This window comes from Lampetra planeri, chromosome 39 (assembly GCF_965212315.1).
Source record: "Lampetra planeri chromosome 39, kcLamPlan1.2.h2, whole genome shotgun sequence".
Classification (NCBI taxonomy): domain Eukaryota; kingdom Metazoa; phylum Chordata; class Hyperoartia; order Petromyzontiformes; family Petromyzontidae; genus Lampetra; species Lampetra planeri.
In genome coordinates, this window is record NC_136145.1 from 3,313,588 (window position 1) to 3,340,045 (window position 26,458).

Consider the following 26,458-nt stretch of genomic DNA (forward strand, 5'->3'; position numbering starts at 1 on the left):
AACACGGGCAAAGCGGTGTGTTTCGCAAGAACTCCACACGGGGGGTTAAACATTACCTTCTGTACGAAACGTTGCTTCAACGGGTGTCCTTCATTAGCCACACGGGATCCCGCAAAACAAGTCACCGTTGCACGGAGACGTGTTTTGGTTTGAGCTATAGTTGTTGGAAGGTGGCCAGGTGCCTGGCAGGAGTTAGAGCACCCGAGCTGAGAGTCCTGTGAGTACGGTATCATAACGAAATGGACAACAAGAGGAAAATTAAAAGTGCTTTGTTGTTGTTGATGGAAGCGGAAAGAGAGAGGAAGACCTAACAGAGAATGACTTGACCGACATCATAATAAGAGATTGGTGTCAAATGAATGTGCACCACTTGAGCATATTGGCACAAGACAGAGGAAAGTTCAAACAAATGACGAGTGTTTAACACGTAGGCTTTCGCGACCAATATCATCCACAATAGTTTATTTTGTGTTAGATCGCGTAAATATATAAATGTGTCGTTACAATGTAAATGTTGTGGCTTGGCTCTCCAACACACCGGTGTAGTGCTGTACTAGTATACTACACTATACACTACACTATACACTACTACACTATACACTACACTATACACTACACTACTATACACTACACTATACACTACTAGTGCTGTACTCGTGACGAATTGGCCACGTTCTGTTTACGTGACAACCCTTACTAGTTGGCTGTGTCGGGTGGTGGCGGGTTTTAACGACACATTTATATATTTACGCGATCTAACCCCCCAAAAAACATCTATTATGGACAAATGACGAAATGTGCAGTGCACACCTACGGGCGTGAGGCACATGGGTCCTGATGATTATAACGAGTTCATCCTGATCTGAGTCCGGTTACCAATAACTGCATGAAAAACCCCATTCGATAAAAATGTTTTACTTAATTTGGAAAAAATAAAACTCTTAGGAATTACGAATATTATTGAAACCACTGAATGATGAACATTTTTCTGCAGCAGGGCGTGTGGAAAAGCGCAGTCCACCTCCACTGTGGCAAAGAAAGGGATCTCGAAAGTAGATCTGTGATGTCTTTCTCAAGCACACAAGGCGATGCCGTGTGTCCGCGTGAGAGTTGGCGTGTAAACGATTGCATGATATTGCTTCCACTAGCACAATGGGAATACAATTCGTCAACGACAACATTATACAACAATTGATAATTGGTTGTTTTACCCTTCTATCTGGCAACAAAGCTGACACCTTTTTTTTTACAAGGAGTCATGTTTACATAGACCACAATACCTGCAGTCATAATGCAAAAAAAAACACAACTCTGATCATGTATGCACCGTCCTTGAAGTTGATTGGTCCACACCCGAGACAGCTTTCCTTAGAGCCTAGTCTCACATGGTGTTGGACCAGATGACGCCAAAAGGCGCATACATTATCAGAGTTGTGTTTTTTGTTTGCATTATGACTGCAGGTATTGTGGTCTATGCAAACATGACTCCTTGTAAAAAAAAAAGTGTCAGTTTTGTTGCCAGATAGAAGGGTAAAAAAACCAATTATCATATTTTTACTGGCAAATGAGGTTCCAATGGCATACAACAATTTTTTTTTTTAAAGTTTTGCTGGCTGGTTGGCTGTCTGTCTGCCTGCCTGGCTAGCCACGCGTCGCCCAGCGCCAGTTCTGACCAGTTGTAGACCATTCGCCATCCACCCCGCAGAGGGCAGGGGGGGGGGGTGTACTCGTACACGAGTACTGATTCAAGCGTGTGCGCCGTTGAACAATCCAAGTGGATGAGTAGCAAGCGCAGTGACGGACGCGACCATGTGCTTTCCCAAGAAGGACTGCGATGCGAGGGTTGGTGGCGGTGAGCGTGCGTGTGAGATTGGATATACGGACGAGGCGGAGGGAGGACATTGGGTGGGTCACACAGCCCTAGAATGTGGGATGGGGGGGCAGGGCAACAGGGGTTGATATCTGCGCCGGTCAGGACTCGCCAAAGCCATCGGCAACTGTGACCGGACAAAATGAGTTCAAATGGCCAGGACGCACCAGACGGGTAATGCATTGCAACGTGTGTACGTAATTCTCGACGCGATGCGTGTGATAACATGTGTTGCTTGTATGAGAAGCTGTGTTGGCACCGGTGATCTACGACTGCTGTGTAATTGATGATCAAGCGCACTGCCTTGCGCTGTCTTGTGTCTGTTCTTGAGGCTATCTAAATGTTTGTGACACCGCATCCAGGTTCGCTGCTGTGAGAGGCGTCTACTTAACAGCGCGCGTGCAGGTGCCATCACGTGTGTGCCAAGCATGTTCCGCTTGACAGCCTGGACACCCGTGCGAGTGAGACGTTCCATCTGGAGAAAATATCCAGGGGAATTGAAAAAAATAAACGAAATAGTTAAAGTAGCACAAAAACAAAGCCCGAGGCAAGGGTAAAGGTGACCTTAAGATTTTGATGACGACTTTTAAACTGCTCCACACAATTCGTACATATAATCTACCTGCCAGGGATATATTCCCAGACCGTTAATTACGCTCTGGCAACAGCTGATTTATGCCAAGAACAGCAGGAACACATCAATACATCCTGAAGGGGCATTTGATGTTTTGCCACCAAAGTTGCTACAACAGCTTACATGTTGAATGCGACCGATATTCATAAATCACAGCCCAAACTCAAGGCATTTATTTTCAGGCAGTGTACAAATATAGCTCAAGTTAAGGGGACGATAATATTCGGGAGAGTGGTGGTGTCAAGCCCAGCGTCGCCCTTCAGTGTACCGTCGTTTATTTGATCGTTTTAATCGAGGCATAGACGCGGCAAAAAACGTCATATTCAGTTGAGATGATGTTGCTTTAACATACCTGGCAACCCATTCGGGTTCCCGTATTCTTGTCCAGGGTAATTGAGCATTTCAGGTCCATATGGCATGAAGCCGTTTCATTACGGGCAAAACATATTTTTGTTGTCTAATTGTTTGTGTTTCTCCCTTATGATGGGAGACTTTGTAGGATGAACGTTGATATTTATAAGGTCACGAGGTTACCAATAATGTCTGCATTGGTCTGTAATAAGTTAGGAACTGATCAGGGGTTGACAGGTATGATTTAACGTCATATAAAGCCGAAAAAAATATCAGTGAACTTTTAAAAATGAAATATTTTCGGCAATGGGCTAATGTATACGCGCGATATTGCCTTTTAAAATCCTTTATATTAAGTTCGCTTGCTTGTGTAGGGGTGTTAGAGAGAGAGCCCGTTATGCATGGCAGCCTATGGTAAACAAACACAGTAGGCGGGGCTACATGTGTGCACGAGCAGGTGCCCTCTGCGACGTCCGCGCCAGACACCCTGGGGGGTCGATTCGGTCATTATGATCCCCCGGGGCCCCACCCCTCAGGGAGGGGTTGGGTATAAAAGGGGAATGTATCGAAGGGCTCGGGAGTGTTGTGTTAGCTAAGAAGAGAAGAGGAAGACGTCCTAGATAGAGCCCTGGTCTCCCCCTGGCACGCCGTCCTTATCAGGACCGCGCAGGCTCGAGCCAGTGGCGTGGTACCAGAGCCAGAGCCAGTGCTGGTCTGGACTCTGGGTACCGGGCCCGACTGACCAGTGTCGGGCCAAGATAGCCTCCCCTAGCCCATTAGAGGAGGACTCAGAGGCAGGCTAGGGTTAGCCTAGAGGTGTGTCCTCAGATAGACGGGTGAGGGGGCCGATACCCCCTCAGTGTGTATGTCACAACGTATGGTGTTAAATAAACAAGTGTGCCTCCAACTCCGGTGTGAACGAGTCATAAGCGTTACTACATCTGGCGTCAGAAGTGAAACAAAGTACGAACATGGATACACGCCGGACGACTCGAGTCGGGGTACCAGAGGCAGAAGACACCACTGCAGTCGGAGGGCCCGAGACGGCTGAAGATGCCATCGACCAGCCGGGGCTGGGCGCATCCACGCCACAGCAGCTGGAGGAAGGGGAGCCGTCGATGGAGGGGCTGAGGGAGGCGCACGCGAAGCTGACCGAGCTGCTGTACGCCGCAGCCGCCATGCTCGACACCATCACGCAGCTGGGGGCTGCGGGACCGCCACGGGGCAACGGCAGCCGACGATCACAGCGCCTTCCCGCCATTTCCACGGAGCAACATTTTGAAACTCCCGCCATCGCCGCAGCTGCTGTTGAGGGCGTGGCCGCTCTAAGCATCGCGTCCAACGGCGGGAGTACAGTACCTGCCGCGTCACCACCAACGGGCGGAACGTCACCACGGGTGCGACCGGCGATGCCATCGCTGGTTCGTGCCGACGCTGACTTGAGTGAGGCGGACGAGGGAGTGCGTTCTTCCTCTGCAGCCGCTGCCTTACATCAGCGGCTACCTCCACTCAAGGAATTTGTGGGCGAGGATGGTGACTGGGGCGGCTTCCAGCGGCGCTTCCTCGCTCACCAGGAGATGGCACAGTGGACAGACGCCGAGGCTCTCCGCGCGCTGCCAGCACTTCTCGACAGCGACGCCCTCGCCACTCTAACATCGGCTTCGAAGGAGAGGCGCTCCACGCTGCGGAAGGCGATGCAGGTGCTGTCGGCGGTATATGGTCCACCATCGGACTGTCGCCAACTCTTTTACGATCGCCAGCGGGGGACGAAGGAGTCGCCCCTGGCGTACCGCACAAGCCTCCTGGCACTGGCGAAGGAGGCCTTTCCACGAATGGATGACGAGGGTGTCGACGCCATGGTGACAGAGAAGATACTTTTGCTGGCGGACGACTTAGACATCGTCATTGTCGCACAGGACGATGCAGAGATGTGCTCCCTCCAAGCGGCCCGTCTTCTCCACGCAAACCTGTCCTCTCAACGACGGAAGGCCAGCAAGGCGGCGAGCGGGCGTGCCGTCGCTGCAGCCACCCTCCCGGCGGAAGAGGTTTGCGCCATCGACCATCAACGGCAGCATGGAGCGGGAGTACGGGAGGACCGGGCCGGTTCAAGCCGTCTACAACATCCATCGTCGTCACCAGCGCTTCCACGCTGTTACAACTGCGGCTTCCGGGGCCACGTCGCCTCGGGGTGCCACTCTCCTGGGCAGCGCAGGACGACACCTCAACGGGACGCCGGCCCTCGTCACAAGCTCCACCATCATAATCCGGCGAGTCGCGGCACCCCTCATGCTTGGCCCACGCACACGCCCGTCACACACTCAAACACCGCAGCGAAGGGGGGGCCAATATCGCGTACCATGGCACCAACACGCACCGCTCTGGGTACTCAGATTGAACCCAGCCAGTGGTCCGTGTTGGCCCATCGGGTTGTAGCCGCGTCGTCAGGGTCGTCGGCCGTTGTGGGCCACATCGATGGGGTCGAGGTGCGCATCCTGGTCGATACAGGAGCATCGGCGACCATTATTTCGGAGTTGATTTATAACATTCTCCCTGCCCAAAGCCGTCCTTTGATGCCTGTTAACGTGCCATTCTTTGCTGCTAACGGGGGTTCACTTGGCATCATCGGACAAATTCGTGCCCAAATTTGTGTCGGGGATATTAAATTGTCTGGGCCGATTTTTGTTTCCTCCTCGCTGGCGGTTCCGTGCCTGCTGGGGACGGACTTCCTGGCCAAAATGCCGATTAGGATATTAATCGACCAGGGATGCATTGAGCTCCCATCGGGCCGACGCATGGCGTTTCTGCCATCCCCCGCTACGAGCCGGACGGCGTTCGCGACGGTGCCGGCGTTCGTAGATAGAACGGTGCGCGTTCCTCCGGGGGCGCAAATGTTGATTCCTTTGAAACTTCGGCGGCCCTTCGCTAAGGGCATTGGGGCTCAAGGGGTTCTGTTGGGACCGTCTAGGGCCGGGGTCAGTGGACCTGATTTACTCCCGGCCCAGACCATAGTGAGAGGGGAAGGAGAACCCTTCATCGCGGTCCTCAATGTGGGCTCGCAGACGGTGGTGGTCCCACAGGGGACCGTGCTTGCTCACGCAACGCCGGTGCCCTGTGAGGAACCCGTCGCGAGTCATGTCGGCGCTGTCCCTGCACCGCGACCACATTCGGACAGCGATGAAGGGTGGCTCGAGGCGCTTTGTGCGGGATCGACGGACCTGTCAAATTTAGAGCGTCAACGTCTTAAGACACTACTAAGGGAATTTTCCGACGTTTTCAGTCGAGATAAATACGATTTGGGCTGCACTAATCTGCTGCGTCACCATATTGATACGGGTGACAGCGCGCCAATACGCCAGAATCCTTTTCGGTTGAGTCCCGCCGAAAAGGACCATGTCAAATCGGCTGTTGATGACATGCTAGCCGCCGACATCATTTCTCCCTCCAACAGCCCTTGGGGAGCGCCGATCGTCCTGGTTAAGAAGCAGGACGGTTCGTTGCGGTTTTGCGTTGACTTTCGGCGCCTTAACAAAATTACGGTTGCCGATGCATACCCGCTCCCACGGATGGACGAATCGCTTGACGCCTTGGCGGGAGCGCGATTCTTCTCCACATTGGACTTACTTTCGGGATTCTGGCAGCTTCCTCTGGACGATGATTCAAAGCCTAAAACTGCTTTCCGTACTCCGCACGGCCTGTTTCAATTCAACCGGTTGCCGATGGGCTTACACTCAGCGCCGGCAACTTTCCAGCGGTTGATGGAATTGGTTTTGGCTGGATTGCAATGGGAGTCGTGCCTGATTTATTTGGATGACGTTATTGTCTTTGGCAAAACTTTTGATGAACATCTCCAGAGGTTGCGGGCGGTTTTCCTAAAGATGCGGGCTGCTAATTTGAAATTTAAGCCCCAAAAATGCCATTTGTTACGCGAGTCGGTGCGTTATTTGGGGCACATCGTGGGACGCTCAGGTATTTCTACCGATCCCGCCAAAACGCAGTGTGTAAGCTCCTGGCCGACTCCCACCTCAGTGGGAGAGGTTAGGAGTTTTATTGGGTTTGCGTCGTATTATAGACGCTTCGTCGCTAATTTTGCGACTATAGCAAAACCCCTACACGCTTTAACATCAAAAGGGGTTCGGTTCTGCTGGGGTCGGGAGGAGGAAGCTGCTTTTTGCTCCCTTCGGGACGCTTTGGTAAACGCTCCTCCCCTGATTTACCCTGATTTTTCAAAACCATTCTTGCTCGACACCGATGCGAGCAACACGGGTATTGGGGGCGTGCTCTCCCAGGTGGTTGACGGCGTGGAACGTGTGGTTGCGTACGGCAGTCGGGTGTTGTCTCCAGCGGAGCAACGATATTGTGTCACCCGTAGGGAACTGTTGGCAATTGTCCATTTCATCCAACAGTATCGCCCATATCTGTACGGTCGGCATTTCACCGTCCGCACAGATCATGCGGCACTGCAGTACGCCCTGAGGGTTCAACAGCCATCGGGACAATTGTCCCGATGGTTGGAGGTCCTCCAGGACTACGATTTCCAAACCACATACCGTAAGGGCGTTCGCCACACCAACGCGGACGCTCTGTCGCGCTTGCCAACCACCTCCGAGTGTGCATGCCTCCTGGGGTCTGGACGTTGCAGACCTCCAGGGGACACATCGGTTCCTGTCTTGGCGGCCGCCAACGACGACGATACAGTAGTTACTAATTCGATCGAACAACAGGGCAAAGATTCCCTGTTGGGGTTGCCCGTCATTGACTGGGGGCGCCTCCAGATGGAGGATGTGTCCCTCCTCGGGTGGCGACGTCGCGTTGGCGGTGCGGCGGGGGGAAAAAGAGGTGGTTCCGACGCATGGGAAATGTGCCAAGGCCTGCTGATGCATTGGGACGGGAAGTCGCGTCGACATCGGCTGGTGGTCCCTACTGGGTTGCGGGGCAGGGTGGTATGGGCCGCTCATGAGCGCCTCCTACACCTGGGGACCCAAAAGACTCTCGCCTTGCTGCAACTTGATTTTTATTGGCCTGGCATGACGAGGGATGTTGGGGATTTGTTGGGATCATGCCCTCGATGTGCACAACGCAAACCGCCGGCACGGGAGTCTAACCCGCCCTTGCAATCGATCAAAGTGTCCAGGATAAACGAGCTGGTCGCTCTGGACATTTTGGGACCATTCCCCGCCACCCCCAGGGGGAATAGATATTTGTTGACTGGTGTCGAGTATTTTACACGCTGGCCTATGGCCTGGCCTCTGGCCAACCAGTCGGCAGCAGCCATCGTGGAGGCCTTTGTTCAGGGTTATGTCCTGGACAAAGGTGCTCCGGAGAGGCTGCTGACCGACCAGGGCAGAAATTTTTCCGGTAAACTACTCAGACAAGTCTGTGATCTCCTGGGCACAAAGAAAATTCGGACCTCCCCATATCACCCACAAACTGACGGGATGGTCGAACGGTTGCATCGCACCATCACGTCCATGTTATCACAACAAGTTTCGGACTCGCAAACGGATTGGGACCTACAAATTCAGGGGGTCTTGGCGGCGTACCGGATGGCACCCCATGCAGCTACGGGGTTTTCTCCCTTTTACCTCATGTACGGCCGAGAACCAGACCCGCCTGTTCGTGCCCAGTTGCAGATCCCCGTGCCGCAGGGAAAAACTAATCTGGCTGACCACGTTAAATTTAATCTGGACAAATTGACCGAGGCACGGGATGCTGCAATGCAAAACTCTGACCTCCGTCAGAAGGCGAATGAGCGCCTCAGATTGAGTCGAGCGCACATGCTGCAGTGGAAGCCGGGGGACAAGGCATGGCTGCACTGCCCCCAGGTGCCACTGGCAACCTCCTCTAAACTGGTGCGGCCGTGGCGGGGCCCTGTGGAAGTGGTGGAGGTGTTACGACCGCAGTGCGTGCGCATCAAGTGGGGGAAGCGGCGATGGTTCGTGCACCCCTCTAGGTTAAAACCCTTCTCTGCGGTACACAATCACACTTCACACGCGCGTGGCCAAGCATGTGGGGGGTCGGCCGACTCGCTGGGTCCGTCTCCGTCGCTCTCACCTAATGCCTTGCCGGCTGTGCCACCTTCAGGTGCATCAGGAGTGACGGGCTCACGCCCAATCACCCCTCCTGCGGATACCGAGGGTCACGGGGAGTCGGATGAATGCTCACCCCAAGACGGAAAATTGCCACCTGATGGTCCGCCACACGCGGTTACCCCGTGTGAGGGGCCCGCTGCAAGGACGCGCGCTAAAATGCGCAAACTGTTGTGAGGCCGGAAAATGTGTACATAGCTGTTGTGTTCATTGGATGTTGTGTGGGTGGTGTGTTCCCCACTCCTCGGATGTACATATGTTGGCTTCACCGTGTGTTGTGTGTGCGTGGTGGGTTCCCTGCTGATTGTATATAGGCTGTTTTTTTTACGGAATTCGTATTTATTCGGGGGGGGTGCGACGGGTTGTTTTCTCATCTTGCTGTTGCGTTCTTGTTCTGGTTCCTGTTATTGTTCAAAAATAGTGAGGCACACGCGCGGTCAGGGGGTGAAGGCACCTTTATTGTCAAATTTTTGTATGTTGGCAGCCGGGACGGCTGCATGCTATGCGGGGGGGAGTGATGTAGGGGTGTTAGAGAGAGAGCCCGTTATGCATGGCAGCCTATGGTAAACAAACACAGTAGGCGGGGCTACATGTGTGCACGAGCAGGTGCCCTCTGCGACGTCCGCGCCAGACACCCTGGGGGGTCGATTCGGTCATTATGATCCCCCGGGGCCCCACCCCTCAGGGAGGGGTTGGGTATAAAAGGGGAATGTATCGAAGGGCTCGGGAGTGTTGTGTTAGCTAAGAAGAGAAGAGGAAGACGTCCTAGATAGAGCCCTGGTCTCCCCCTGGCACGCCGTCCTTATCAGGACCGCGCAGGCTCGAGCCAGTGGCGTGGTACCAGAGCCAGAGCCAGTGCTGGTCTGGACTCTGGGTACCGGGCCCGACTGACCAGTGTCGGGCCAAGATAGCCTCCCCTAGCCCATTAGAGGAGGACTCAGAGGCAGGCTAGGGTTAGCCTAGAGGTGTGTCCTCAGATAGACGGGTGAGGGGGCCGATACCCCCTCAGTGTGTATGTCACAACGTATGGTGTTAAATAAACAAGTGTGCCTCCAACTCCGGTGTGAACGAGTCATAAGCGTTACTACACTTGCTTGCGTGCTTGCTTGCTTGTGTGCTTGCTTGCTTGCTTACGACCGTGCAAATCTTTCGGTCGTTTTTTAACCCACTTCCCGTGATCCAATCGAGCTGACATTTTCCACACAGACTCGTTGTGCGAGACAATTAATGTTCGTGAAAAAAAATTCCCAAAATGTTACACTGTTTAGGGAAAACAAATTAAATATTTAATTACAAATTGCTTACTACTGGCAGACAATCATCTGACCCATAGGTGGCAGCCATCTCAAGCCAGAGGACGAGAAGACTCTAGCCGCCACGCATATAAAGGATTTATAGTGAAAAACTTTGTTTTTACGGGTTTACTTGTTCATGTGTTTTTATAAATTATCTACAATTGGTTGTTGTGTGTGTTGAACTTGTTTAGCACCGTACGTAGCCCACCGTGCTAATCGGAGGTTGCTGTGTACACTGCCCATGCTGTACAGGTATTTGTTTTTAATGTCGTGTATTCGGTCCGCAGTCCGCTGCCTTCCCGATAATTCATCTCTCAAATTCCACTTTGCTGTACGTGTACGTATGTTGAATGTCTTTCGCACCGTTGCTAGCAGTGCATAGAAAATATGCTGACACATAGAGTAATAGCAGTGAACACTTTACAGCACATAATTGTGTTAGAAATCATGCACGGTATCATTTTTGTTCGAAAACATTTAATCAAACAACAATGACAATATTACGTGCCTGGTCTTGTCAGATGTTGGAATCGATGCAACTGAGCCTGGCTCATATTTGAATGACCACCAGGTTTTGTAGGCATAGAGTGGCGAAGGAGCTAAGTAGTACAGGTGACCGGATCTTTCAATCCATTGCGTGGAGCTTTGAGCGTTAGGCTCTCTCAAATGCGTGGTGGCTTTCCTCCGGGTTCTCCGATTTCCTCCCGCAAGAAGCCAAAAGACTTAAAAATAAATTCTAGATTTGAAGCTTTCGTGACTGCAAGGAATCATATTCTTAGGTTTTTTTCGGTTGTGACGGTCCCACCTGATGACGGAGACTTGTGTTGCCTCCGAAACGTCGTGATTTTTGTTTTTATTTTATTTCATTTTCATTAATTTTGATGTTTTACCTACGTGACTTTACCGAACAAACCTAAGAATATACTTAAAAATATAATTGGCCAAACATCCCACAATGCACATCCCTCCGGGGAAAAAAAGAAGTCTTGAGACTCAGTGAGGCTTTATCCTTGGTAAATAAAGGGCATTATTGTTACTATTATAAGACAACTGGCAGCGCTGTAAGTGGGTCACTGCGAGTGGAGCCAATGAGGTTTGGGGTTACAGGTATTAATAGAGTCGAGGCATGGGTAGAGAAAGGGGGAAGGAGAAACAGGGATGTGTCAGGGGAGAGCCTCGTTAGGTTCGACGTAAAACCGCACTTCTGCGGCCGTCTGGAATGCTCTTCGGAAACAACTGGATCTATGCACTTATAAATCTAGATTGAAAACTCATTTCCGAAGAACTGCTTTTTGTGGTTTGTTTTTTGTCCTTCCCCGCACTTCCTATTCGCACGGTTGGCTACGTACGATGCGAAAGAAGTTCAACATACTATACATATAAAACGCGTCTGCATAGTATGACGGGCGCATTTGCAAACGGAATTGCACAACGCACTTTGGCACGGTGTACTGTGGATCAATATCCAAACAAAACCCATTCCAGAGACTGCAAGGTCAAAAACTTGGTGCATTAAATCGACTATATCTAGGCCTATGACCCAGTTACACTGCGTCTGGCTACATCGCCCCCAATGCTCGAACGACTACGTCTGTGCATTCTTGCAAGTGAGTCTATTCTTGGTCTCTTGAGATGCCACCCTGGTTAAACAAAATAAACAAAACGTAAAACCCTACGACCAAATTACCTTAAAATGTACATGTAATCTCATCATGATGTCAGTTTAACACGTAGGCTTTCGCGACCAATATTATTAATAATCAACGTTTTTGGGTTTAGATCGCGTTATTTATAAATGTGTCGTAACGGGAGACAGAGCAGAGCCTCACCATTCTGGCGAATTGCCCGATGATGCTGGATGCAATTACCAGCGAAACGTCGTACTACTCAAAAATTGTCAATGTTGTGGTTTCACGCTTCAACACACCGGTGGGCTAAAGCAGTGAACTATTTGTCTTTTGTCAACGTGACACTTTTTTACTGATTGGCCGTGTCGGGTAGTGGAGGGTTACGACAGATTTATAAATAACGCGATCTAACACTCAAAAACGTTGATTATCATCATGATGTCTTAGAAGCCAAGCAGTTTGGGCCTGGATAGCGCTTGGATGGGCGACCACAATTCCACGCCAGACTCTCGTTTGCTCCTGCGGGCTGTGTTACGTGGAGACAGACAAGGGGGCAATGCAGAAACGTCCATTGCTGTACTGTACTTCTATGCTTCAACCCGCAATAAACGGCACGGTGAAGTATGGTCAAATTTACTCCGTGACCCGCAAGGCGTCGTAAGGCAGTAGATTGACAAATGGGCTGAACGGGTCCATACGTACGTTTGTGCCTGGGAACATGTATGCAGCAATTGCAGCATGCAGCATGTTTCCCTGCGGGATTGCATAGAGGCTCTTGCGTGCAAATGCAGAACCACGTAGACGTCTGGGCTTGCATTATATCATGAGTGCCCAGCACAGGCTCATAATAATGCTATTTATCAACTGTGGACAAATACTCTTTGGTTCTTTCGGTAAAGTCACGTAGAAAGAAATTAAATTAAATGATAATAGAATACGAAGTTTCGATTACAACACAAGCAACCATCATCAGGTACAAATGAATGGCTTGCTCGATCTGACGAGACCGGGCACATTTAGGGGTGATTTGGCCACACGCCGTCTTGGATTCAAGACTGGGGCCTACGGGGCCGAGGGTTGATGCCAGTGTCACAGCTTTTTTTTCGTGGATAAACAAATTTAAATTTACAATTGGAATTCGCTATCAGTCAGCGTTTAGACATTTAATGAAAATTGCCATTTTAAACATTTACATGCGACCAATTTCAAACTGGAAAATGTGTGCCACGGTGGCGAAATATTAACTACCTGGCCTGGTATGAAGGAGGTTGTGTGTTCTCCCCGTGGTCGTGTGGATTTGTCTCCCAATCCACCGGTTTTCCCTCCACATTTAGAATCAACATGACGCGTTTAGAGTATTTGGCTGCTATACATTTCCACACGATGAGCCACTTTGTTGAGCTATCATTTGTGGCCAGGTCGCTTCTGAGCTATGTCGCTTCAATGAGGTCCTTGCCTGGTAAATTTTATTTTTTTAATGTTTAGTTTAGAAATACGACCAAGTCCTCGGACCAAGGGCAACCCGAGATTTGAGATGTCCTCGAGCCGTCCTAGGAGGGAGAGAGGGTGGAGTGGTCCCAGGGCGCGAGGTTTGGTCATTTAGGCATTGGCAACGTGGCCCTTCCCGACCCTGCGACTTCCCCGTGCGAAAAGCGTGCAGGAGGCCACCCCGCCGCCGTCGCCGTTCGCCGGCGAAAACGGCCTCGCCAAGCCCGACCTCTCGGCTCACGATGCCTCCGCGTTGCTGCACCGAGTCTACGGCCTGCGGGTCAGTCGCCACGCCGGCGTCACGCCGCTGGAGAGCTACGAAGACCAGAACTTTTGCGTTCTGCCCGACGGGGCCGATGGCGGCGGCGGCGGCGATGGTGGTGGCTACGTCCTGAAGGTGTTCAGCTTGGATGAGAGAAAGAGTCACGAGTTTGTGCTCCTGCAGTCCGAGGTGATCGCGTTCCTCCTCAAGCGAGGATTTCCAGTGCCGGAGCAGGTGCCCACGCTGAGAGGGGAGGTTGTGTCCATGGAGATCGTGGGTGAGAGCCGCGCTCCGCTGATGGCAGGAACGAACGTATAACGGGCACACGCGCGCCGGAGATGTGGCAGCCGTGGAGGTGCCCAAGTGGCCGAGGGCGCTGATATTGCCACGGTGGATTGAGCCGCCACCGTTTGAGAGACGCTGGGTTTGAAACCAGGCCTCAGCCGCTGGTGATTAGAACGAGTTTTACAAGTGTTGTGACGAGTTGATATTCTCATCCTGGTCAGCAATGACCGCATAAATACGATTTAAACAAAAAATCTTCTTATATCTCTCGGAATGAAAGATATTTCTTTCAATTGACGTGTGATGAACATTGCAGGAAATATGAAAGGTGTGTCCCTATTGTTGAATGAAGAGGCCCACTGAGTGAGGTCATGAGAGAGTTATGTGATGCCATCTTCTGGGGTCATTCTCGGAAACAAGGTGGTACACCGCTAGCTGAGAGGGTTCAAAATGGACATTTATTTGTCTACTAGCGGGAAGTACCCGGCGTTGCCCGGGAGAAAAAGACACACACACACATCGACTTACACACACACAGACATCGACCCACACACACAAACACATCGACTTACACAGACCCACATCGACTTACACACACACATCGACTCACACACACATACATACATAGACTCACACAGACACATCGACTTACACACACACATCGACTCGCACACATACATAGACTCACACACATACATAGACTCACACACACATCGACTTACACACACAGACACATCGACTTACACACACACATCGACTCACACACATACATAGACTCACACACATACATAGACTCACACACACATTGACTTACACACACATATCGACTCACACACACATATCGACGCACACACGCACATCGATGCCCACACATCGACTCACACAGACACATCGACTTACACACACACACACACACATCGACGCACACACGCACATCGACTTACACACACATCGACTTACACACACAGACACATTGACTTACACACACACATCGACTCACACACATACATACATAGACTCACACACACACATTGACTTACACACACATATCGACTCACACACACACATGGACTTAGACACACATTATTATTTTAATATTTCCTAACTGAATTTTTTCATTTTAGGTTTCTGTCTACGTGAGTTTAGCGAAAGAAGCAAGAAAATAGTGCGTAACAGTGCCGTGGTGAGACCTAGTCCCGTGCAGAGCCCCCGGCCTCGCCTAGATTGCTCAGCCAGCCGAGGTGGCAACTTAGCAGGCTGGGGCTGGGCTGCTACCCCCCCCCAACCCACAATCCCCCCTCCCGCTCTGCCGTAGTATCTATGGCCTATAGTAGTAGCATCTACCGACTCTATAGTAGTAACTGCACAAATTGGGGTGGGGGGGGGGGAGGACATGACACTGTGAAGAATTGACCTCAGCGTTTTGTGTATTTTTATTGCATTTTAAACGCGAATGAGAATTCCCCCCCCCTCCACCGATCGCGCATGTGCGTTGCTAGGGGCATGCGCAAATGTGTGCTTTGGCGCGCGCCGAGCGGCGTAAGTAAATAAATAAATATTATTAAATAGCACTCAATTGTTAATTTAACTACTTTAAAGTTGACGGATGGTAAAATGGAAGAGTGCTGGCTCACCACGGGGCTTATGGCGTGATACCTGGCTACTTTTTGTAGACGTCAACCCCACGGTTTGCGAGCCAAATCCTTCGCAAGTTTCGTCCACACACAGACAGACACCCAGACAGACAGACGGACAGACAGACAAAAATGTACATTTATAGGTAAGAAATTATTGGAATATACAATCATTTCTGGTACACTACCAGCTTTTGGCGTGCCGAACAAAAAAATATTCGTCTAATCATGATACTAACGGATAATTGGAAAATTCTTAGGAATAACAATGACGACAGCAATGTGATAACTGCAATCTGTAGAGCATCATGGCACACCACATGGAGTAAACCGCTTGCTATGGCTGCGGCTATTGGTCACAGTGACACCTCCTCCAGTTTACCAGTGACTTAAAAAATGTCTGGCGAGAATGTCAGCCCTTAAGCCCTGCCACAATCCTGTGTATAATTAGCTTCAACCGCTCTAGATGTATTTTGTCGATGTTGTTTTTAACGTGTTGTATTAACCCAGTGTCATTGGCCCAGACGGCGGCTGGGCTGCATTTGCCAGAAAACATGTCGGGGAATGAATGAAAATAAAGTGGGGAAACGAGAACACGAGATTGGGCAAAGGTTAACGGCCATTGTGTTTAAAGCAACCCAATGTGATCACTGCTAGGAAGGTATGATCATTGCCACGACATGAGAAAAATTGCCCGCGCATTACTCAATGGAGTGCATCTAACAATCATCGCCCCACTGTTGCGAAAGATTGGCAAGACCCTCTTGAAAAAGGGCCATGAGATTCACGAAAAAAAGATCACATCGTAGAGTGATCGCTTTCGGGTTCATTTGTGTTACAAGGCCATAGCCTGCTCAATATGATTTCCACTTTAGGGACGTAGTGTTATCAGAAGGTGTGTTCAGGTGTGTTCAGGTGTTGATAGTTGACGATTTGTGCTCGGGCACCTCTGATAATTCTATATCAGGCAAATGTTTTTTGGTTAAACTGAGATGCCATCACAGTGTATGTACAGCCCTTCTCTTATCCATCCACTGCTGGATGAGGGCCACCATACTTCACGATGGATGGTGAAGGTGGGGAGCATAGAAGCACAGTACAACATTATTTTGCTGCACTGCAGCAGCAGCTGTGGTTATCATGATATTTTGACGATGGCCGTTTGCTTGCACATGGGGGGAGCCTTCATCCAGCAGTGGATAGTTCATGACTGATGATTATAATGTATTATTGTGCTTGTTTTTCGAGGAAATATTCTTTTCAGGCAGGGCCCTGCCAAGTTTTTTTTTTTGCAGCAGCGGGCGATGATAGCGATGTATATTCCAATCGAGTAACTCGCGGGTAATTTTTCAAATTTTTACCATATTTCCTGCGGCACGCAATGGCCCCCTATTGGCAAATGACGTCACGAGATCTTTAACGTCCAAGGTGAAGCGAATGGCGTCAAGTATTTTCGGTTGATACACCCGCAGCATTAACCGGGACGGTCGCCAGATTCACGAACCAACCTCTGTGACAGCAGGCGGCCCAAACGTGCTACCTGCCGCTGGTGTCACAATGACTATGATGACACATGTATGTGTGTATGTTGAACTTCTTTCGCACCGTACGTAGCCAACCGTGCAAATCGGAGGTGCGGGGGAAGGACAACAAACTAAACACAAACATCAGTTTGATAGAAATTAGTTTTCAATCTCGATTGAAAAGTGCACAGCTCCAGTGGCTTCCTAATATCGGAAGGAAGAGCGCTCCAGACGGCCGCAGAAGCGCATCTGAAAGCGCGCGATGCAGAGACCGTCTTTGTTCGATGGCCAGCCAAACGCCGCTGCTTCGAGGATGACCGGAGTTCGCGTGGCGGTTTATGCTCCTTGACGAGGTCAGCGACGTGTCGTGGTTCATTTGACGATGCTGGTGATGAACGCGACCTCTGAGTAAAGGGCAGCGCTGTCGGGATGTCGGCGGTTGGCTTCGCGTGCAGTCCACGGGGCGGTGGGGCGCACGCACGCGGTGTGGCTGCTCACCCTGCTGGAGGGACAGCTCCTCTCCGCCATCCCGAGGGACGCGGCCCTCTGCTTCCAAGTGGGACGGCTCGCCGCAGGCCTCGACCAGGCGCTGATGGAGGTTCGTCTTCTGTCTGAGCAAAAGGAGATTCGACCCCCCTCTCCACCCCACCCCCACTGCAATTGCTCACTCGTGCCACTGCTGGCAGAAGGGGTCTCCACTAGAGGGAGCACTAGAGAGCCCCTCTAGTGGAGGGGCGCCACGGTGGTTGAGATGTTGACTACCTCACCGGATATACAGGAGGTCGTTGGTTCGATCACCACCCTGACGCCTATATATTTGGAGTTTGTGGTGTCTCTCTCCCTGTGGTTGTGTGGATTTTTCTCCGGGTCCTCCGGTTTTTCCCTCCACATCGACATGCATTTATAGGATTGGGCTGCTATACATTTCCACGTGATGATAAGTCACTTCGTTGGGCTATCATTTGTGGCCAGGTCGCTTCTGAAAGAGAGCTATTTAGCTCAGTGGGGCCTTACCTGGTAAAATAAATAATAATAAATGGATAGTTTAAAAAAAACCCCACAAAAACACTCACAACAATCATTTCAATTTGTATCCTGGACTAGTCTCAACGCAAAAGACATGTCAAGACGCTTTACAAAAAATGAACAATAAATTACCTTGGGGGGGAAAGGGGGGGTGTAGAGGATGGGGGTCAGGGCTGGAAAATCCCGGGAGAGAGGAGAGAGCCCATTTCTTAAGTTGTAAACTATATAGACGATTAGTGGAATTATAGTGATTTGAAGCTTTCATGACTGCAGGAATCCATACTCTTTGGTTCTTTCGGTAAAGTCACGTAGGTAGAAAAATAAAATAAAACAAAAAATAATATATCACGACGTTTCGATCTCAACACAAGCGGTCATCCGCAAGCAGAAAAAATAATCTAGCAGTGGAACTCGCTCCCCTCCCCATTTTAAAATGACTTTCAGGAGCACTCTGGTGATGTCATTGCAGCGACGTATTATCATCAAGCGCGCGAGCGATAAGAGCAGCATGCTACGAGAGGCGTTTCGCCGCAAACATCAGTTCGTAATCGTCGTCGCCTGCACGCGTCTCTCCGTGTCAGTTCCGCAGCCCGCTGATGTCGTGCCTGGAGCGTCGCGGAGGAGCGGGCGGTGTCTGCGGGGGGGAGTGGGACCTGTGCGCTCTGCCCAGCCTGGAGGCGCGCGCGTCGCTGCTGCCCGGCGAGCGGGCGAGGAGCATCGTGCGAGAGGTCATCGCTGAGTTCCGCCAAAGTTTCCTGGCTCGGAGACGCGAGTTCCGCACCGGTGGGTTCCACGTGGGGTGGCAGGTTCGGCGGACATGCTCCGGTGTGTTCCATGGGGGTGGCAGGTTCGGCGGACACGCTCCGGTGGGTTCCACGTGGGTGGCAGGTTCGGTGGACACGCACCGGTGGGTTCCACGTGGGAGTGGCAGGTTCGGCGGACACGCTCCGGTGGGTTCCATGGGGGTGGCAGGTTCGGTGGACACGCTCCGGTGGGTTTCACGGGGGTGGCAGGTTGTGCGGACAAGCTCTGGTGGGTTCCACGTGGGTGGCAGGTTCGGGGGACACGCTCCGGTGGGTTTCAATGTGGGGTGGCAGGTTCGGCGGACACGCTCCGGTGTGTTCCATGGGGGTGGCAGGTTCGGCGGACACGCTCCGGTGGGTTCCACGTGGGTGGCAGGTTCGGTGGACACGCACCGGTGGGTTCCACGTGGGGGTGGCAGGTTCGGCGGACACGCTCCGGTGGGTTCCATGGGAGTGGCAGGTTCGGTGGACACGCTCCGGTGGGTTTCACGAGGGTGGCAGGTTGTGCGGACAAGCTCTGGTGGGTTCCACGTGGGTGGCAGGTTCGGCGGACACGCTCCGGTGGGTTTCAATGTGGGGTGGCAGGTTCGGCAGACATGCTCTGGTGGGTTCCATGTGGGTGGCAGGTTCGGCGGACACGCTCCGGTGGGTTTCAATGTGGGGTGGCAGGTTCGGCAGACATGCTCTGGTGGGTTTCACGGGGGTGGCAGGTTCGGCGGACACGCTCCGGTGGGTTCCACGTGGGTGGCAGGTTCGGAGGACATGCACCGGTGGGTTCCACGTGGGTGGCAGGTTCGGTGGACACGCTCTGGTGGGTTCCACGTGGGTGGCAGGTTCGGTGGACACGCTCTGGTGGGTTCCACGTGGGTGGCAGGTTTGGTGGACACGCTCCGGTGGGTTCCATGGGGGTGGCAGGTTCGGTGGACACGCTCTGGTGGGTTCCACGTGGGTGGCAGGTTCGGTGGACACGCTCTGGTGGGTTCCACGTGGGTGGCAGGTTCGGTGGACATGCTCCGGTGGGTTCCACGTGGGTGGCAGGTTCGGAGGACACGCACCGGTGGGTTCCACGTGGGTGACAGGTTCGGTGGACACGCTCTGGTGGGTTCCACGTGGGTGGCAGGTTCGGTGGACACGTACCGGTGGGTTCCACGTGGGTGGCAGGTTCGGTGGACACGCTCTGGTGGGTTCCACGTGGGTGGCAGGTTCGGTGGACACGCTCTGGTGGGTTCCACGTGGGTGGCAGGTTCGGTGGACACGCTCCGGTGGGTTCCATGGGGGTGGCAGGTTCGGTGGACACGCTCTGGTGGGTTCCACGTGGGTGGCAGGTTCGGTGGACACGCTCTGGTGGGTTCCACGTGGGTGGCAGGTTCGGTGGACATGCTCCGGTGGGTTCCACGTGGGTGGCAGGTTCGGAGGACACGCTCCGGTGGGTTTCAATGTGGGGTGGCAGGTTCGGCAGACATGCTCTGGTGGGTTTCACGGGGGTGGCAGGTTCGGCGGACACGCTCCGGTGGGTTCCACGTGGGTGGCAGGTTCGGAGGACACGCACCGGTGGGTTCCACGTGGGTGACAGGTTCGGTGGACACGCTCTGGTGGGTTCCACGTGGGTGGCAGGTTCGGTGGACACGTACCAGTGGGTTCCACGTGGGTGGCAGGTTCGGTGGACACGCTCTGGTGGGTTCCACGTGGGTGGCAGGTTCGGTGGACACGCTCTGGTGGGTTCCACGTGGGTGGCAGGTTCGGTGGACACGCTCCGGTGGGTTCCATGGGGGTGGCAGGTTCGGTGGACACGCTCTGGTGGGTTCCACGTGGGTGGCAGGTTCGGTGGACACGCTCTGGTGGGTTCCACGTGGGTGGCAGGTTCGGTGGACATGCTCCGGTGGGTTCCACGTGGGTGGCAGGTTCGGAGGACACGCTCCGGTGGGTTTCAATGTGGGGTGGCAGGTTCGGCAGACATGCTCTGGTGGGTTTCACGGGGGTGGCAGGTTCGGCGGACACGCTCCGGTGGGTTCCACGTGGGTGGCAGGTTCGGAGGACATGCACCGGTGGGTTCCACGTGGGTGGCAGGTTCGGTGGACACGCTCTGGTGGGTTCCACGTGGGTGGCAGGTTCGGTGGACACGCTCTGGTGGGTTCCACGTGGGTGGCAGGTTTGGTGGACACGCTCCGGTGGGTTCCATGGGGGTGGCAGGTTCGGTGGACACGCTCTGGTGGGTTCCACGTGGGTGGCAGGTTCGGAGGACACGCACCGGTGGGTTCCACGTGGGTGACAGGTTCGGTGGACACGCTCTGGTGGGTTCCACGTGGGTGGCAGGTTCGGTGGACACGTACCGGTGGGTTCCACGTGGGTGGCAGGTTCGGTGGACACGCTCTGGTGGGTTCCACGTGGGTGGCAGGTTCGGTGGACACGCTCTGGTGGGTTCCACGTGGGTGGCAGGTTCGGTGGACACGCTCCGGTGGGTTCCATGGGGGTGGCAGGTTCGGTGGACACGCTCTGGTGGGTTCCACGTGGGTGGCAGGTTCGGTGGACACGCTCTGGTGGGTTCCACGTGGGTGGCAGGTTCGGTGGACATGCTCCGGTGGGTTCCACGTGGGTGGCAGGTTCGGAGGACACGCACCGGTGGGTTCCACGTGGGTGACAGGTTCGGTGGACACGCTCTGGTGGGTTCCACGTGGGTGGCAGGTTCGGTGGACACGCACCGGTGGGTTCCACGTGGGTGGCAGGTTCGGCGGACACGCTCCGGTGGGTTCCACGTGGGTGGCAGGTTCGGTGGATACGCTCCGGTGGGTTCCATGGGGGTGGCAGGTTCGGTGGACACGCTCTGGTGGGTTCCACGTGGGTGGCAGGTTCGGTGGACACGCTCCGGTGGGTTCCATGGGGGTGGCAGGTTCGGTGGACACGCTCCGATGGGTTCCACGTGGGTGGCAGGTTCGGTGGACACGCTCTGGTGGGTTCCACGTGGGTGGCAGGTTCGGTGGACACGCTCCGGTGGGTTCCATGTGGGTGGCAGGTTCGGCGGACATGCTCCAGTGGGTTCCATGGGGGTGGCAGGTTCGGTGGACACGCTCCGGTGGATTCCATGGGGGTGGCAGGTTCGGCGGACACGCTCCGATGGGTTCCATGGGGGTGGCAGATTCGGCGGACACGCTCCGATGGGTTCCATGGGGGTGGCAGATTCGGTGGACACGCTCCGGTGGGTTCCATGGGGGTGGCAGGTTCGGCGGATACGCTCTGGTGTATAGAGTGGAACGGTTAATAAATAAGTGTGCCTCCGACTACGTCGTCCAAGTCTCTTTGAACCTACTACATATGTAGGGATGGATAAAGGCCAGGGGCTTTAGGGACTGCAGCTTGGGGACCTTGCAATTTGATGGGTGAAACTAAACCAAAACTATTTACGAAAACTAAACTTTTTTTTTTTTACCAAGTAAGGCCCACAGAGAGCTATATAGCTCCTTATCAGAAGCGACCTGGCCACAAATCATAGCTCAACGAAGTGGCTTATCATGTAGATATTTAAAGCAGCCAAATGCCCTAAACACGTGTTGAGTCTAAATTTGGAGGGAAAAAAACCGGAGGACCCGGAGAAAAATCCACGCGACCACGGGGTAGAACATGCAAACTCCAAATATACAGGCGTATATTTGGGTAGAAAATACCAGGCGGGGTAGTTAACATCTCGCCACCGTGGGACCCTCGCCACCGCGCAAACGATGAGGTGGTGGAGACGCACATTGGTGGACAGATCCCAAAATGTGGGACGAAGAGTTCTGCAGATTAACATGCTGGGCTAGAGACCGAGACGCAGCGCAAATTTGCGACGGAGCGACGGAACCAATGAGGATGTGTCGAGCGTTGGTCTCAGCCAGGAGGATGCTGCGAGCAGGGAAAAGTGGAGAATGAGGAGCAGAGCCGCCGACCCCGTATTAACGGCACAGGGCAAAGAAAAAGAATCGTTGAAATGCAATACTGCAGCACGATTTTGAAGGAAACTAGATCAGAAATAACCACAGGTAGCTAACAATTGAGTATTCGGCATCACCGGGCATATCGGTGGTGGCGGGAAGGAAGCGAATGGTCTAAAAAACTAACCCGTAAAAACAAAGTTTTTCACTATAAATCCTTTATATGCGTGTTCAATGGGCCACAACCCAGCCCACATTGGTCTTTGAAACGGGCGGCTAGAGTCCTCTCGTCCTCTGGCTTGAGATGGCTGCCACCTATGGGTCAGATGATTGCCTGCCACCATTAAGCAATTGGTAATTAAATGTAATTTATTTTTCCCTAAAAAGTGTAAAATTTTGGAAAAATTTTTTCACGAAAATGCATTGTCACGCACAACGAGTCTGTGTGCAAAATGTCAGCTCAATTGGATCACGGGAAGTGGGTTAAAAACGACCGATAGATTTGCACGGTCGTAAGCGCGCAAGCAAGCAAGCAAGTGAACTTAATATAAAGGATTTAAAAAAGAGGGCCTCCCCACCCCAACTCCACAAACTATCATGGCACCGGGCCACCGTGGTGCAGCCAGGCGGACTTGTGATGAGAAACTCGCACTGTGGAGCGGCATGACCTGGCCTCGACCCCTAACGTGCACCGCGTCGAACCCGACGGCAGGCCTCATCCACGGAGACTTCAACGACAACAACATCCTCGCCGTGCCGGCCGGGTCACCGCGGCCCGGTGCAGCATCCCCGTGGCGCGTCAGCGGCCTGCTGGACTTTGGCGACATGACCCTCGGCTACCTGGTGTTCGAGCTCGCCATCGCCATCGCCTACGCGATGATCGACGCGCCAGATCCCGTCGACGTCGGCGGCCACGTGATGGCGGGCTACGAGAGCATGCTGCCCCTGTCCGACGAGGAGAGGGCGGTCGTCTTCCTGGTGGTGCTCGCAAGGTGGGTGCTGGTTCAGGTGCTGGTGCTGTTGGAGGTGGTGGAGGAGGCTCGTGAAGGACGCTGCTACTGTGTCAGTTGGAGGCAGTCGCCCTCCAACAACAACGGAGGGCAGAGGAGTGACGCTCACAACATCGAGCGGAGCGCCGGGTGGATAAAATACAACAAGTTGGCACAGTAAGGGGGCACAGCTGGTGCATTTGCCAGTCATCTCAGTCAACTACAGGCACCTAGGTCTGTCCCGTGACCTGTCAGCGGGCCTTCGACACTTCACGTGACCTCAAAGTGCACCTGGCCTGGCACAGGCACCGTGGTGACGTCACCGTCACATAGTGGTGAATGGCGATGGGTATTGGTGAGCTGGATTATGTGTGACGAGCTCACAGATCCTTGCAAGATCTGGACACATTCCCATCAGCCAGCTCATCTGGCAAGCGAGGCTGCCACATCACTACTCTGTGTCCCAGTTGAGCCTCCGAAAATGTTGGTAGCTTTAATTAGTCTGCCCGAACTGACTAATATCTTATTTAACAATTATTTATGTTCGTGAAATATTTTCCATGTATTATTTTACACGGTTGCTTTTGTTACCATTTAAATGCTGCTCCATCGCTGGACTGCTGTGAACTATTCACCAAACGTTCGATGAATTGTCGCAATTCTAGGCCGCAATTCCATTACAAACCGATCGTTTTTGTATTTTGTTTTAATTGACTTCGTACTCAAATGAGCATTGGGGCGGCGCTCAGTCACCCGTTTACAGCCTTGAGCCAATGGTGGAAACTCCGCTTGGCCAGGGTCCTCTTGATAAAAAGTGACACCACTCAAATTTCTATCGGCATCATTGCTGTACCTCATTTTTATTTATTTTTCCTTTGCCACTTTGGTGTCGAGCAAGGGCCACCGTTGCAAAGCGAGACTCCATCCCGGTCTTTCGAGTTCTAACCCTGGTTTAGGAAGCCACTGGAGCTTTATGCACTTTTAAATCTAGATTGAAAACTCACTTTCTTTAGAACCGCTTTTTGGTGTTTAGTTTGTTGTCCTTCCCCCCGCGCCGCCGATTAGCGCGGTTGGCTACGTACGGCGCGAAAGAAGTTCAGCATACAAATCAAACCCAAAACCACCACTACTAAGTGCGTGTAACATTCACTTTTTTACATTTTTTCGCGAAATGTTAAAACTTCCGTGTCTGTGGCGCAGGCTGAGCCAGTCGGCACTCAACGCGTGGCACAACGTGGCGCTGCACCCGCAGAACGAGCGCTACCTCATGGTGTCAGCCCCCAAAGCTCTGGTGCTGCTCTGCCACCTCTGGGACCTGGGGCCACGGGTGGTGCAGGAGAATTGGGCGCGCACGGCTCAACGGTTGCGCAAGCGCTCCGTCGCCAATTCGTCGACGGAATCGGAATCTTGACGGCTGTAGGAGGGATCCGATGAGCTATGGAGAGCTCTATTTTGAAATCCTTTATATTAAGTTCACTTGCTTGCGCGATTACGACCGTGCAAATCTTTCGGTCGTTTTTTAACCCACTTCCCGTGATCCAATCGAGCTGACATTTTGCACACAGACTCGTTGTGCGTGACAATTTATTTTCGTGAAAAAATGTTTCCATAACTTTACACTTGTTAGGAAAATATATATATATTTAATTACCAATTGCTTAATGGTGGCAGGCAATCATCTGACCCATAGGTGGCAGCCATCTCAAGCCAGAGGACGAGAGGACTCTAGCCGCCACGCATAGTGAAAAACTTTGTTTTTACGGGTTAATTTTTTGTTTTGTTCTTGACAGATGTCCAGCACGGGGTAGGTCAGCGATTAAAGCCACGCGGACCTGACGAAAGCAGAACGCTGCCACACCCGCAGCGGTTGGCCTCGTGTGGCACACCGGGCCTGATTGAGGCCTAAGCAAAATTAAGCTACAGCTGAGGCCCTCACATAATGAAGGGGGGGGGGGGTCTCTAAATTCGAAAAAAATAATTTCAAGTTTTTACATCATCGGTTGAAAAATAAAGGAGATAGGGAGAGGGGGGGGATTTTCTCTAAAACAGTTATTTTCTTTCCGATATGACATAAACCGCGCGAATCGCGCCTTCGATTTAAAGCAATAATACTTTCATTTTATATCGTGGCGTCATTCACACCAACAGCATCCCACAATGCTGATTATATATGAGGACCAAATCCCATATATAATGCAGTTTTGCTACGCACGGCGCGAAAGATGCCCAACAATCAAACACGTACCAAACCCGACCACCTTTGTCTCCCTCGTCGCAGTGTTTTACACATTGCATCAGGTACTAATTTGAGGCTGAGTCGACCTAGGGGGAGGCCCAGGACCGGTTCAGATAATCGTCACTGGTGTTGGCCCATGAACAGGAATCGAACTTGGAACGCTGGGTTCATCGCCCAGCGCGCTAACCGCTACACCACCGCTCCCCCATACAACAGGCACATTTACGATTAAATATAATTCATATCTATATTCTTGGTTCTTTCGGTAAAGTCACGTAGAAGGGAAATAAAAAAAGAATAAAATAAAAATTCTCACGACACTTTTTAAAAATGTTATTGCTGTGGATTTCACACCTGATGATGATTGCTTGTGTTGCAGTCGAAACGTCGTGAGAATTTTTATTGTTTTATATTATTGTATTATTTTCCTTCTACGTGACTTT

At 52.4% G+C, this 26,458-nt stretch overlaps 1 protein-coding gene across 1 annotated transcript; it reads left to right on the forward strand.

The window, feature by feature from the left end:
- The first annotated feature begins 1,809 nt into the window (after positions 1-1,809).
- LOC144731397 (hydroxylysine kinase-like) lies at positions 1,810-25,772 on the forward strand. Its single transcript, XM_078612414.1, has 6 exons — positions 1,810-1,842; positions 13,468-13,891; positions 17,512-17,654; positions 18,664-18,865; positions 23,503-23,782; positions 24,980-25,772. The coding sequence occupies exons 1-6, from the start codon at positions 1,810-1,812 to the stop codon at positions 25,188-25,190; spliced, it is 1,293 nt and encodes a 430-aa protein (XP_078468540.1). The 3' UTR covers positions 25,191-25,772.
- The last annotated feature ends 686 nt before the right edge of the window (positions 25,773-26,458 follow it).

Coding starts and splice junctions, on each gene's coding strand:
- LOC144731397 (XM_078612414.1), top strand. CDS start 1,810: ATGTGCTTTCCCAAGAAGGACTGCGATGCGAGG. Junction 17,655..18,663: donor TCGACCAGGCGCTGATGGAG/GTTCGTCTTCTG, acceptor TCTCCGTGTCAG/TTCCGCAGCCCGCTGATGTC. Junction 18,866..23,502: donor GAGACGCGAGTTCCGCACCG/GTGGGTTCCACG, acceptor ACCCGACGGCAG/GCCTCATCCACGGAGACTTC.